The 12542-nt window shown below is 38.1% G+C and overlaps 1 protein-coding gene across 5 annotated transcripts in view; it reads left to right on the top strand.

Moving 5' to 3' along the window:
* Nucleotides 1-12542, top strand: part of INPP4B (inositol polyphosphate-4-phosphatase type II B) — a 487644-nt gene that overhangs the window by 279518 nt on the left and 195584 nt on the right. For all 5 annotated transcript variants that reach the window (XM_060012086.1, XM_060012084.1, XM_060012085.1 and 2 more), the window contains one exon: nucleotides 10250-10322. In XM_060012086.1, coding sequence (XP_059868069.1) covers nucleotides 10250-10322 — 73 coding nt within the window. The remainder of the gene's footprint in view (nucleotides 1-10249; nucleotides 10323-12542) is intronic.

Here is a 12542-nt window from a genome sequence, read left to right as displayed (position 1 = left end):
CCAGCTGCCTGGATCGCCACTACCTCTGTGGGGTATGAAATCTCATTATTCCAAAGCTAAATGAGAAATCAGCTTTGGAATGGGAGTACCGTAAGTGTGTCTCATCCTCGTAACCCGACAGCCTATTTGCATGGAACTGTGCAAAGCCATGCACCATTCCAAACACCATTCTCTTTGTAGCTGGCTCCCATGTGGACACAACCTCTTCTCAGTTCAAAAAAAAAGTATTGATCACTGTTGCATCCTGCCATAATTAACCCTATGTGAGATGCACAGAAGATTCTGGAAGGCCTATTGCCAAAAGTAACCACTTCTCCGCTCTCGAAATTCTCTTTGGAAAGAGATGCAGTTTGAATTTGGATTTCGTTTTTATGTGAAGGAGGACAGATTTAACAACTTTGTGCCTTGTGAGATTGCAGAGAGAGAAGCAGGAAGTAGTAAACGGTGGAGGGGGAGCTCTGCTTGAGGAGCGATGCCAGCTGGGAGCGAAGCAGCTTCCTTGAAGGCCAGGATAAAAACCCCAGTATTATCAATATCCAGGGCTTTTACTTGTTTTCTACTTTCTTTTCTTTAAGAGAGAGACTTGATATAAGTATTAGTCTAAAGTTCTGTCTTAGGAATGTGATTGCCTGTTTTACTGAGACGCAGGGGACAGATTTACGAACTGCTAATAGTTTTTTTTTTTTTTTTCCCCAGGGAAATGAATTTGTTTGTGTACTAGAATGCCTACCTTTTCATAAATGAGCATTTTTTTAATGACAAGGTCTATTGTGACCTATTTTCTGGCTTAGTGTTGCTTATGTGGGAGCATATTTTAATTTCTGGTACATCTACATGGGAGACGGTGCAGTGCTTATCTAACACTTAACAAATCATTAACTTTACCAAAATAAATAAAATCTAAACTGCCTTTCAAAAAAATATTGTTCTTGCCCAGCATAGGCTAGGGTCTTACCGCGTCCCCAAGCCTCATTCTTCTCTGTTCCCTACTATCCCTCAGAATAAAATCCAGGTCATGAACACATTCCAGTGAGGACCAATGTCTGAATCAGGTTGCTTGCAAATGTCAGGGCCATGGTGATGTCATGCAGCAGAGCGTTTTAGGATGTGTGTATTCAAGATTCTTGCCTTGTGGATGGCTCTGTCCTTCAACCCTTGTTAGCTCTGGAGTTCTACGTAAGACTCCTATTAGTCACCACCACATGGATGCTTATACTACAAAGATTAAGGAGGGAGGATCTGTAAGCTAAGAAGGTGGGAAGGGTGTGGGAGACGGGGACAGAATGAACTAAGCGCATGCGCTAGGAGACCAGGAGCTAAAACACTTCCCATCTCAAAGCAGGCCTGCTTTCCCTGTTCCCAGTCTATTACCAGCCACCTCTCTATTTTTCTCAAAGCTGGCTCACCCCTTGACTCCTTTACAACGTTGCTATTATGGGGTAGCACAAATTGAATCATATTCTTTTCATAAATGGAGAACTTGACACCCAGGAATATGCCCCACCAAAGTTGTACATAATGTTTCTGACTTAGTAATGTGAACTTAAAAATAAAGACTTAACTGAGCCGTTCTAGAAATAGGAGGTGGTAGTGTCAGCAAGTACCTTGTAGGAGTCATAAGTGTACTAAAATGGTAAACCCTTAAAGCAGTGTTGGTTTTAGCTCTGTCCTATCTGGATTCTTAGTAAACCTTGACCTCTTGTGAAGTGTTTCATAGTTACTTATAAACCCTACTGGCAATCCCTGGGAATAGTCATGAAGGACATGTAATAAGGTCCACTATGCATGGTATTTCGAAGAGTTATGTGGAAATAACTTTATCTTGGTGTTTTTCAAAGCGTGGTCAGAATCATCAGAGGTGTTTGTTAGAAATTCAAATGTGGGGACCCTTTTGCAGATCTGCTAAATCAGAATCTCTATGAAGTGTATTAACACAATCTGTTACTAATAGTGATTTAAGTCCTGAAGTTAGTCAATGGCTGAAATATATGAAAAGACAAAGTAACTGAAATGGAGGTTATCCCTAAAACAACATCCGTCTCACTGGTTTGTGTGAATGGGGGAGAAAGAAATGGTACTACTCTTAAAACCATAGTCATGTATTGAGTGACACAGGCTATCTCTCATTTATAAGGAGCAGCAAAAAGGTTCATACCTATGTTTATCAGCTTGGGCTGTCATAATAAAATACCATAGACATAAACAATGGAAATTTATTTTCTCACAGTTTTGATCTTACGAAGTCCCAGATCATGGTGTCAGATGATTCAGTTCCTGGTGAATGCTCTCTTCCTGGCTTCCAGATTTCTTGCTGTGTCCTCACAAGGCTTTTCCTTGGCACAGATGCACAGAGAGAGAGAGGGAGAGAGAGAGTGAACTCTGGTGTCTTCTCCTCTTCTTGTAAAGGACACCAGCCCTAGCATTAGGGTCCTACTCTTATGACCTCATTTAACCTTAATTACCTCCGTAAACGTCTTATCTCCAAATACAGTTACGTGGGACATTGGGACTTCAACATATGATTCTGAGGAACACAATTCAGTTCATAACAATACCCCGATATAAAATATTACATTTTAATCTTGACTCTTACATTACCTCCAGAGCATGGAATAAAATATAAATGAGGGCTTCCCTGGTGGCACAGCGGTTGAGAATCTGCCTGCTAATGCAGGGGACACGGGTTCGAGCCCTGGTCTGGGAAGATCCCACATGCCACGGGGCAGCTAGGCCCGTGAGCCACAACTACTGAGCCTGCACGTCTGGAGCCTGTGCTCTGCAACAAGAGAGGCCACGACAGTGAGAGGCCCGCGCACCGCGATGAAGAGTGGCCCCCGCTTGCCACAACTAGAGAAAACCCTCGCACAGAAACGAAGACCCAACACAGCCAAAAAAAATAAATAAATAAAAATAAATTAAAAGAAGCTTCAACATTAAAAAAAAATGACAAAGGAAAAAACATTTTAAAAAAATATAAATGAAAATCCAAACTCTTTCCTCTCACATACATTTACTTACTTGTTTCCTAAAACCATATTATTATGTACTTTTTATCAAGGGAAACTTGTACAGAGGGTCATTCACCATATTATACTGGTTCAAACTTCTATTTCATACGTACATACATAGAAATAGAACACAACGTGTTAAAATCACGTAGCAGTAGAAAGAAAAATTCACAAAAGGCCTACAAACATCGTCCTTTTACAAAGCTAACATATTAGGTGAAATATCACATTAGGTATACCAAGCTTTTTGTTTTTAATTTTGGGGTCATCTTTGACTCCTTTCTGCCTCTCATACCTACAGTCAGTATGTCAGCAAATCCTGTTGATTTTGACCTCTGAATAAATCTAGAACCCGGCAACTCGTGAGCCCTTCACTATAAACAACATTGTCTATCACCTAGATTTTTGCAGTGGTCTCTTAAACGTCTCCCTGACTCCCTCCATCCTCTTTCCCTGACCTCCCCCGCCACCATCATAGTCCATTATCAGCACAGCACTTAGTAAAATGTAATGCGGACGTTGTCATTCCTCCAATGGCCTCTCATCTTCCTGAAAGTATAAACCCAAATTCTCACTTAAAGTCCTCTAAGTGTTGGCCCCCTTCATGTCCTTCACCTCCTCCTCTACTCCTCATTTTTATTCATTTCAGTCCAGTCACATTATCTTCTTTGCTGCTCCTTGAACAGTCCAGGTATATTTCCAAATTGGGTCCTTAAACTTTGTTATTCAGTCGGCCTGTGAAGCATTTTTCCCAGTAACTGTGCTTCACTCCCTCACTTCCTCTGATCTTTCTACAAAATCACTTTCTCACCAAAGGCTTCTCTGCCACCATATCTAAAACTGCAATGCCTACCCAAAACTCTGTCTCTCTTCTCTGCATTATTTTTGTCCTTAGTACTTATCACTGTCCAACATTATATATCTTTTTAGTTTATCTCATATACTGTTTATTTCCCTCATTAGAATTAAACTTCCTGAGGGCAAGATATTTGTCTATTTTGTCCTCTCTTTTACCCTCAGCTCCCAGAACAGAGCCTGACACGAAAAAAATGAATGAGTGAATAAATGAAGTCAATTTTACTTTGAAGAAATTAAATCCAAAATTGTCTCCTAGAAGGGAAAATATTTGGCTACCTATAGCACTGTACAAACTGACCAGTCAATAAATAAAGCATGTAATAAGGATGTAGTGAAGAGTGTAGGATTATGAAGGAAAGAAGAAGAAATTAAATTTTAAAAAACCTTTGAAATAAGTAGTCAAGAAAAAATGCTACTGAGGAAAGGAGAACCAGGAAACAGAATCATCAAGTGAGGTGACAGATGAGAAAACTCATGTAAGTAAAAGCCAACAGGATCAACTGAGAGAGCCCAGTTCACCACTTTGCCTGCCCCAGAGATGCCTGGGCCTCTTGTTAGGGCAGGAGGGTTAACAATCCTCTGGTGAGGCTGGTTAAACCCAGCTCCTGCCTCGTCTTCCCCTTTTGTCTAATGTCTATATTATATTTGAACGTTGCAGAGTACTAATGATCAAAGTGGTAGTGATTTCTTCAAAAAGAAGGAAAATGCCTTACTTATTAATGACCATGGCAAAAATGGTATAAGTGGAGTAATAATGTCTCCCTTCGACTATGAAGCTAACCCAGCTAGTCTTTTGATGACCTGCTGCCCTTAGGTTATTTTGACCCCATACTTAGAAGAGGTGTTTTAAGTGGACTTTCATCAGACTTAATCAGGGAAAAACTAGAGTCCTTGTGTAGCTAAGGACCAGTCTCAAAAGGTTTCCTCCCTTTATCTACCCTAAATATAAAAGTTGAAAATTATATAACAGGCCCTACTTATCTTTATAGAATATTAAAAGGCATATAATATTCATCATTCATTCATCAAACAATACTACATTTTATGTTCTAGGCATTGGACTAGTTTCTGCGTATTCAGCAATGAACCAAATAGACACGGATGCCACCTTCTGGGGAAGTAACAGTAAAAAAGAAAGTAATATACTGTTGATCAGATGGTGCTGTGTTCTATAGGAAAAATAAGACAGAGTGCAAGGACTAGGGAGTGCTGGGCTGTGGCCTTCTTAAACTGGATGGTCAAGGATAGATTCACTGGTAATGTGATATTTGAGCTGAAACGTGCAAGAAAGAAGGGAACAAGACGTGGATATCTGAAAGGAATAGGAATTGTAGACAGAGTGAAGAGCAAGAGCAAAGGTCTTGAGGAGACAAGATGCTTGTGGTGTTGAAGGAGCAGCAAGGAGGCCAGTGTGGTTGGAACTGAGGGGTCAAAGAGCAGAGTGGTAGGAGTTGAGGACAGAGGTTCATGGGGCAGGGAAGACCAACCCCCATGAAGGTGTTAGACTCTGGGCTATGTGTAAAGACAGTTGAGGAGCTGTGAGTATAGGTATAAAATCTGATTCATGTTTAAGGGGACTGTTCCAGCTGCTGTGTTGACTAGGGCCTGAAAGGAGGCAAGGACAGAAGAATGGAGTCTGATTATTGTGAAGATTCAGGGAAGAAGTGCAGATGAGCTGGATCAGGGTGTGACTGATGTAGAAAGTGAGACGTGGCCAGACTCCAGGGGGAAAGGCTACCAAAAAAAAAGAATTACCATTTTCTCAGAAACAAATGGACATTTCTCCAAAGTAGACATACAGATGGCCAACAAACACATGAAAAGGTACTCAATCACTAACCATTAAGGAAATACAAATCAAAACCACAATGAGGTATCACCTCACACCTGTCAGAATGGCCATCATCAAAAAATCTAGAAACAATAAATGCTGGAGAGAGTGTGGAGAAAAGGGAACACTCTTGCACTGCTGGTTGGTGGGAATGTGAATTGGTACAGCCACTATGGAGAACAGTATGGAGGTTCCTTAAAAAACTACAAATAGAACTACCATATGACCCAGCAATCCCACGACTGGGCATATACCCTGAGAAAACCATAATTCAAAAAGAGTCATGTACCACAATGTTCATTGCAGCTCTATTTAAAATAGCCAGAACGTGGAAGCAACCTAAGTGTTCTTTGACCGATGAATGGATAAAGAAGATGTGGCACATATATACAATGGAATATTACTCAGCCATAAAAAGAAACGAAATTGAGTTATTTGTAATGAGCTGGATGGACCTAGAGTCTGTCATACAGAGTGAAGTAAGTCAGAAAGAGAAAAACAAATACCATATGCTAACGGACATATATGGAATCTAAAAAAACGATACTGATGAATCTAGTGGCAGGGCAGGAATAAAGATGCAGACATAGAGAATGGACTTGAGGACGCAGAAGGGGAAGGGGAAGCTGGGATGAAGTGATAGAGTAGCATCGACATATATACACTACCAAATGTAAAATAGATAGCTAGTGGGAAGCAGCTGCATAGCACAGGGAGATCAGCTCTATACTTTTTGACCACCTGGAGGGGTGGGATAGGGAGGGTGGGAGGGAGGCTCAAGAGGGAGCGGATATGGGGATATATGTATACGTATAGCTGATTCACTTTGTTGTGCAGCAGAAACTAACACAACATTGTAAAGCAGTTATACTCCAATGAAGATATATATATATATATATATATATATATATAAAACAACACTGAGAGTAGCAGTTGGAGGAAGACAGGAGATTTTGAGATGTTACATTTGACATTCCTCTTAGACAGCCAAGTATGGATATATCTAAGCAGTTGGAGCTTCAAGTCAGAATTCAGGTGAGATGTCCAAGCTAGAATTATATATTTGTGAGTCATCAAATGATATTTGGATGGTACTTAAACCATGAGACTGAATGAGATCACAAAAGCATAGCAATTCTCATATTTTACACTCTTCAAATTATTTATGTGGATTTTATCTATTGATGTTTACTGTATTAGAGATTTTGCTTATTTGGATTATATCCATAGACATTTATCATATTAGAAACTCAAACAAGAAATGTTTAAAACAGAAGAGTACATAAGCACACATACCATTAACTGTCAAATGATTGTGTCATATAGCTTCTAGAAAATTCTACCGTATGCTTGTAAGAGAGAGGGGAACAGACAGGAATTCCCTGGCGGTCCAGTGGTTAGGACTCTACACTTTCACTTCCAAGGGCCTGGGTTCAATCCCTGGTCGGGGACCTAAGATCCCCCAAGCCACGCGCCGCCCCCCCCAAAAGAAAAAGAGAAGGAAACAGACAAATAATATTTTAGTATTAATATGAAAATAAAGTTGTCTTCGCCCTGTGCTAGATGCTACAAAGGGTGCAAAGGCAAAAGTTATCAGGGACTTCCAGGAGACTCCAGACCAAACTTTGAAAAGTGTGATTGATGGAATAAATCAACAGATGTGAAAGTACTTGGCCATGAAGTGTTGGTCTTGATGGATTCATACAGAGCTTTATGATTATTGTTCATACAATATTGCTAATTTTCTAGCTCAGTGCATGGCAAATTGATATGTTAGCTGAGAGTCAAAATCATTTAGCTCCAAGAATTTTACATATCATATGTTTCATCTGCTTGGCCACACTTACCATCAAATAACACTTTTTAAACTATTAATCAAAATCAATAGGCTTATGGCGCTACATCTGGTACCAAAAGCACGTGATGTTTGTTATTCCTGCTCAGAATCGCAAATGTAAAGTTATTACATTGAGAGCGCACACCATGTAAGTGTGTAATGCTGCAAATATCCACCATAATAATAGCAATGAACAGTAGAAATAGCGGAACCTTCTTAAGCACAGATTCCTCATCATTTCCATCTTTGCATTCTCTGTAGCAACCAGCACAGTGCAAAAAGATTCTAAGGTCAATGTAAAAAAACGTAAAAAAAATAAAATAAAAATGGCCTAAGGAAATAAGAAATAAGGTTCTTGGCTTTGAAAACTTTCAATCAAAATAAATAGAGACAGAAAAGGTACACTCAGGAAACAATTGAAAAAAATAATTGCTGAGTCCAAATATGAAAATATTAATTAATTTAGTAAATATTTATTGGATTTTTCTGTTTATGTTCCATGGATTTAAATCTTGAGAGCATTCTGAATAGTAGAGTTGTAAAATACAAAGTAAGAATATTAGTTTAAAATTGTCTTAAATATCAGCCTTCCAGTGTGAATGGAAGACATGAATATATAAAAGTCATATGTCTGTATTCATTTAGTGGAATAAAACGGGCCTTTTGTTAGGAAACAGAAAGTTATCTTTGATTTCAAAGAGGCAGGGTCGCCTCCATAAAGGGAAGCAGTTTCTCAGGGTAATAGCCTGATCTGTGTGAATTATGGACTTCTTCACTAAAAAAGTTTAGTCTAAACCATTCCTATAAGTGATATTGTAGATGATGATCTTTTAGAAAGGAAGATGACTTAGAGCTGTATACCAAGTTATTATGTGGAAGGATGTCAGGGACAAAGCATGAAAGGATTTGAGGCCCAGTCTGAGAATATTGGATTTGATTGGACAGTAAATAACCATTATATACATTCTAGAACAGAACATTGATATGACGAACATAATGTTTACAAAAGATTACTTTAACAGCCCTATGTAGCCTGAAAGAAGTCGAGAAAGCTTTGCAAATAAGAGAAATAAAGAATTTTAAGTGTGTCCAAGCATCCTTGCACATTGCTGTAGTGATTTGGGAAATACATCTCCAAAATAGCTGTGGATTAAAAGAAGGGATCACTTCTGACTTTTGGTTGGTCGGGAAAATGATTTAGAGAACATAAAATTTTAAGAGTTGTTTGCAGTTATTCATTTTTTTCAGTAAACTAGGATCTCAATATAAGCACTAAAGAAAGTATGAAAGCACATTTTTCTCCATCAAGAAATTTCCTGAGTAATGTGATGAATGTTATGATAGAGGAATGAGTAGTGGGCTTTAAGAATACAGAAAGTAACATTTAAATCAATGTTTTAAGCCATTTGTCTTCCTTCTCAAAATGCTTCAGGGACATAATACATTCTATCATGAACAGTGACCTTGGTGGTGGTGAATCTCAAGGAGGGGGGCACTCCCCAGAGGAGGAACGGAGGTGGGTCACAGATAGTTAGAACAGTTGGGAAATAGCCCAGGCAATTCTGATACATCCTACTAGGGAGGGCAGTCTGAGCCCTTGGAGTCTCTTGACAACACTATGCTTGCTACAGAAGGATGGCTGTTTCCCTTAGAACTCTTCACCCAGAGAACATTCTGGGGTTTTGTCTGTTTGTTTTGTTTTTGTTTGCATTTATTTGTTTATGTCTGATATATTTGCTCTAAAAATTTACTTTCCTCCTTCTCCCAGCCCTCCTTTTTCTTCTCTGGGGTCGGGCGGGGGGCGGTTGCTAGAGATAAAAGGAAAGTCATCTAAAGAAATAATTACTGGTCTCTGTCTTTGTGAATATAGGTTTCTTATCAGCCTCTCTGGGGCCAAAAAAGTTTTGCTTCCTCTGTTAGTTACAGTTTCATAGGAGGTTGAAGCAGAGTCCCATGCTTAGGGATGGCTTATCTGAGATAGTATCTCCCACCCATGGTTCACTCGTTAGGAACATGGCAACGTGCTCTCTGTGTCTCTCTTCTCTCCTTCTGTCCAGAGAAGTGTTGGTTCTGTAAAGGATCATGAGCTGAATCTAATTATCATGGATTAATAGATCTATGATCTCTGGATCCACTTATTTATAAATTGCTTATCCATAAATCAGACATCAACTTATTTATAAAGTATCCTCATACTTTATAAGCAAGTGTTTGCATCGTTTTGCCAGAAACAAACATCTCTTTTTGCCTTATGAAATTAGATGCTGTAACATATTTTATTTTTTATTTAAAGTTGCCTTTACTTAAAAGCCAGAAGATAATTTGCTTTTTATTGATCGAAAATCAACCCGGGCAACAGAAATACAAAGCCATTCAGCTTGTCATAGGTGATTTGCTACAGGAGGAACCTATCTCTAGCACGCGGATAATCCGTTTCCACAAAGAAAGTACAAACTTTGTTTCCTAAGTAGTCTTTAACTGGAACTGAAATGTAGTCTATAATTGTACAATATAATCATATTATATATAAATGGAAGTAAGTAATCACAAGTTAAACAAGGTTCATTGTAAAGATAAAGCTAAAAATAGTTTTACAAAAATGTTTGTTCAGAACGTTTTGGAACCGTGTGCATGGCCTCATGTTTTGCAAATAAAAAAAGAATCTCATTTCTTATTTGATCATTTTCAAATATGTTTTCTTTTATTCCTTCTTAGTGTGCACTGGTATGTGAATGTACAGCCCCAGAAACTGTGAGCAGAAAAGATAACCTACCTTTTTTGAACGCAGGTATGTACCTCCCTTTTGGAAACTTACATTCATTTCATATGAACATACATTTTACTTTTCTGTGAACTCAATACTGAATCTGAGCAGCATTCTTACAGAACCATTGTAGACACTTATTAAATATTGGTAATCTTGGGAGTGGAGTCAGCAGAGTGGTGTTAGACTTGACAAGTCTGTAAGAAAGATATATAATATATATAAATACATGTATATAGCTTGGCTATATGGCAAAACAAATTCCTTTTAGCTTTTGGATTTTGTATCATCTGAAATGAGATATTAGAAGAGGGAGTATTAGAAATGTCAAGCTCTTAATTAGTTTGAGTTTTAGTTTATTTTAATGAAGTTGTTAAAACAGTATGTATATGGATTCAGTAGGAAAAATTCATATACACATTTGTACATTCCTGAGTGTGTGTGTACACGTGTGTGTGTGTGTGTGTGTGTGTGTGTGTGTGTGTGTGTAGTGTTACTTATAGTAATATATTTGAATTTCAACAAGGAACTAAACAATGTGATAAATGATGACTTTGAGACATCTGGTAAAATTACAAAATATGTGATAATATGTATCTATAAGTTATGGAACTGATTTTTGAATGATAACATAAATTCTGTTACCAGTAGTGATAATAATGGCAAATAAGTGGCAGGCGGGATGCCACTCATATGCCTTGCCTTACCTTGCTTTCTGATGTGTGCTATGAAGAAGGCAGTATTATTATCTCCGTTTTACAGGTGAGGAAATTGCTCAAGGTCACTACCTAGTGAATAGCAGGTCCAGAATTTAAATCCAGTTTTAATCCCAAGGCCTTTGCTCTTAATTACCAGGTCATGCTATTACTAAAAAGCCATTAATTAAAAAGTTGGTGTAACAATAGAATAAACCTTAATATTTTTCTAGCCTTCTATGTTGTACATTTCAACAGTGACATGGATAGCATGATAATCAGATTAATGAGTGATACAAAGTTCAGAGGCTTACTAATACATAACCCCTAAACTATTAGCAATTTTCCCCTGCAGGAAGCCACTAATAATCAGGGATGGAGAAAGACAGGCAACCTTTTGACTCAAAGAACTCAAAATAAAATATAGCAATAAAACACCCATTAAATGTACTTATTAGAATGAAGGATTAAACCAAAGAAGAGCAGCTGCTTCTCAACCTATGACCAAGTGACGTGTTTTTTAAAAATTTTTATTAAGGATGTAATGCCAGGAGGGACATGCATTAAACAGTGAAGGGGCTACCTGGACGCCTAGACCAGCCATGTACCATAAAGTACTTGATAAGTTATCAGTGTGGATAAAATAACTAATGTAACCTCAAAGGGTCTTCCTCACATATATTTTTTTCACCTGAAAGTTGACCAAACCTTTAGTCCTTTATTTCAATATATCCAGATAATCTATTTAATTTACCAGATGTCAATTTTGAGAAATAAAAGTGAATGTGGGAGATACTACATTCATGTTAAATGCAGTTTGAGTGAATCAAATTATCATCAGAATCATCTACACTGTAATTATAAGACACTTTTTAAGTGATTCACTCATGTGAACCTTGTAACTTTTTTATGCCCACAAAGAGAAATGCCATTTTAAAAAACTGATTGGTTTAATATAAATTTCAAAGAGAAAGAGAAAAATGGCTCCTGGAGTAAGAAAATATATCACCTAAGGAAGAAGAGACAAAGGGAACATAGTGAAAAGTAAATCTGCACCTCCTAATTCTTGTGCCATAAAATCTGCAAGGCATGAGTCTTTGAAGCGTACTAACTCTTCCAAATTACTAGGGTACAATTCCTAACATATGGACCGTAATATGACAGAAAGTGATATGGAAGTGATGGAAGCAGCTGCACTCTGCAATTTAAATATACTCAGTGGAGTGAAAGATGATTGATTACTGCTTTTCCCTTTTCCTGGAGGTGACAGTTTTGGTGGTGATTCTCCACTTAGGTCTGATGATATTTCTCAATGTCCCTAGTCCAGGCAATCCGGAAGTGCCTGGAATATATTTGCCACCAATATTTTCTATGAGCCTTCTTATATCAGGGAAAGACAAGGCTAAATGACAGTCAAATGTTATAAAAGCTAGATTTTTTTAAAAAGTTATTTTAAAGTACAACTAAGTGCTCTATATGAAATGTTTCTGCTCCATATCTAAGTGTGTTGTGCACATACAGCATATGTAGCTAGACTATGCGCCTATGA

This window comes from Delphinus delphis, chromosome 5 (genome assembly GCF_949987515.2).
Source record: "Delphinus delphis chromosome 5, mDelDel1.2, whole genome shotgun sequence".
Taxonomy (NCBI): domain Eukaryota; kingdom Metazoa; phylum Chordata; class Mammalia; order Artiodactyla; family Delphinidae; genus Delphinus; species Delphinus delphis.
The sequence above is the reverse complement of the archived record's forward strand: the minus strand, read 5'-3'. Positions and strand labels throughout refer to the sequence as shown.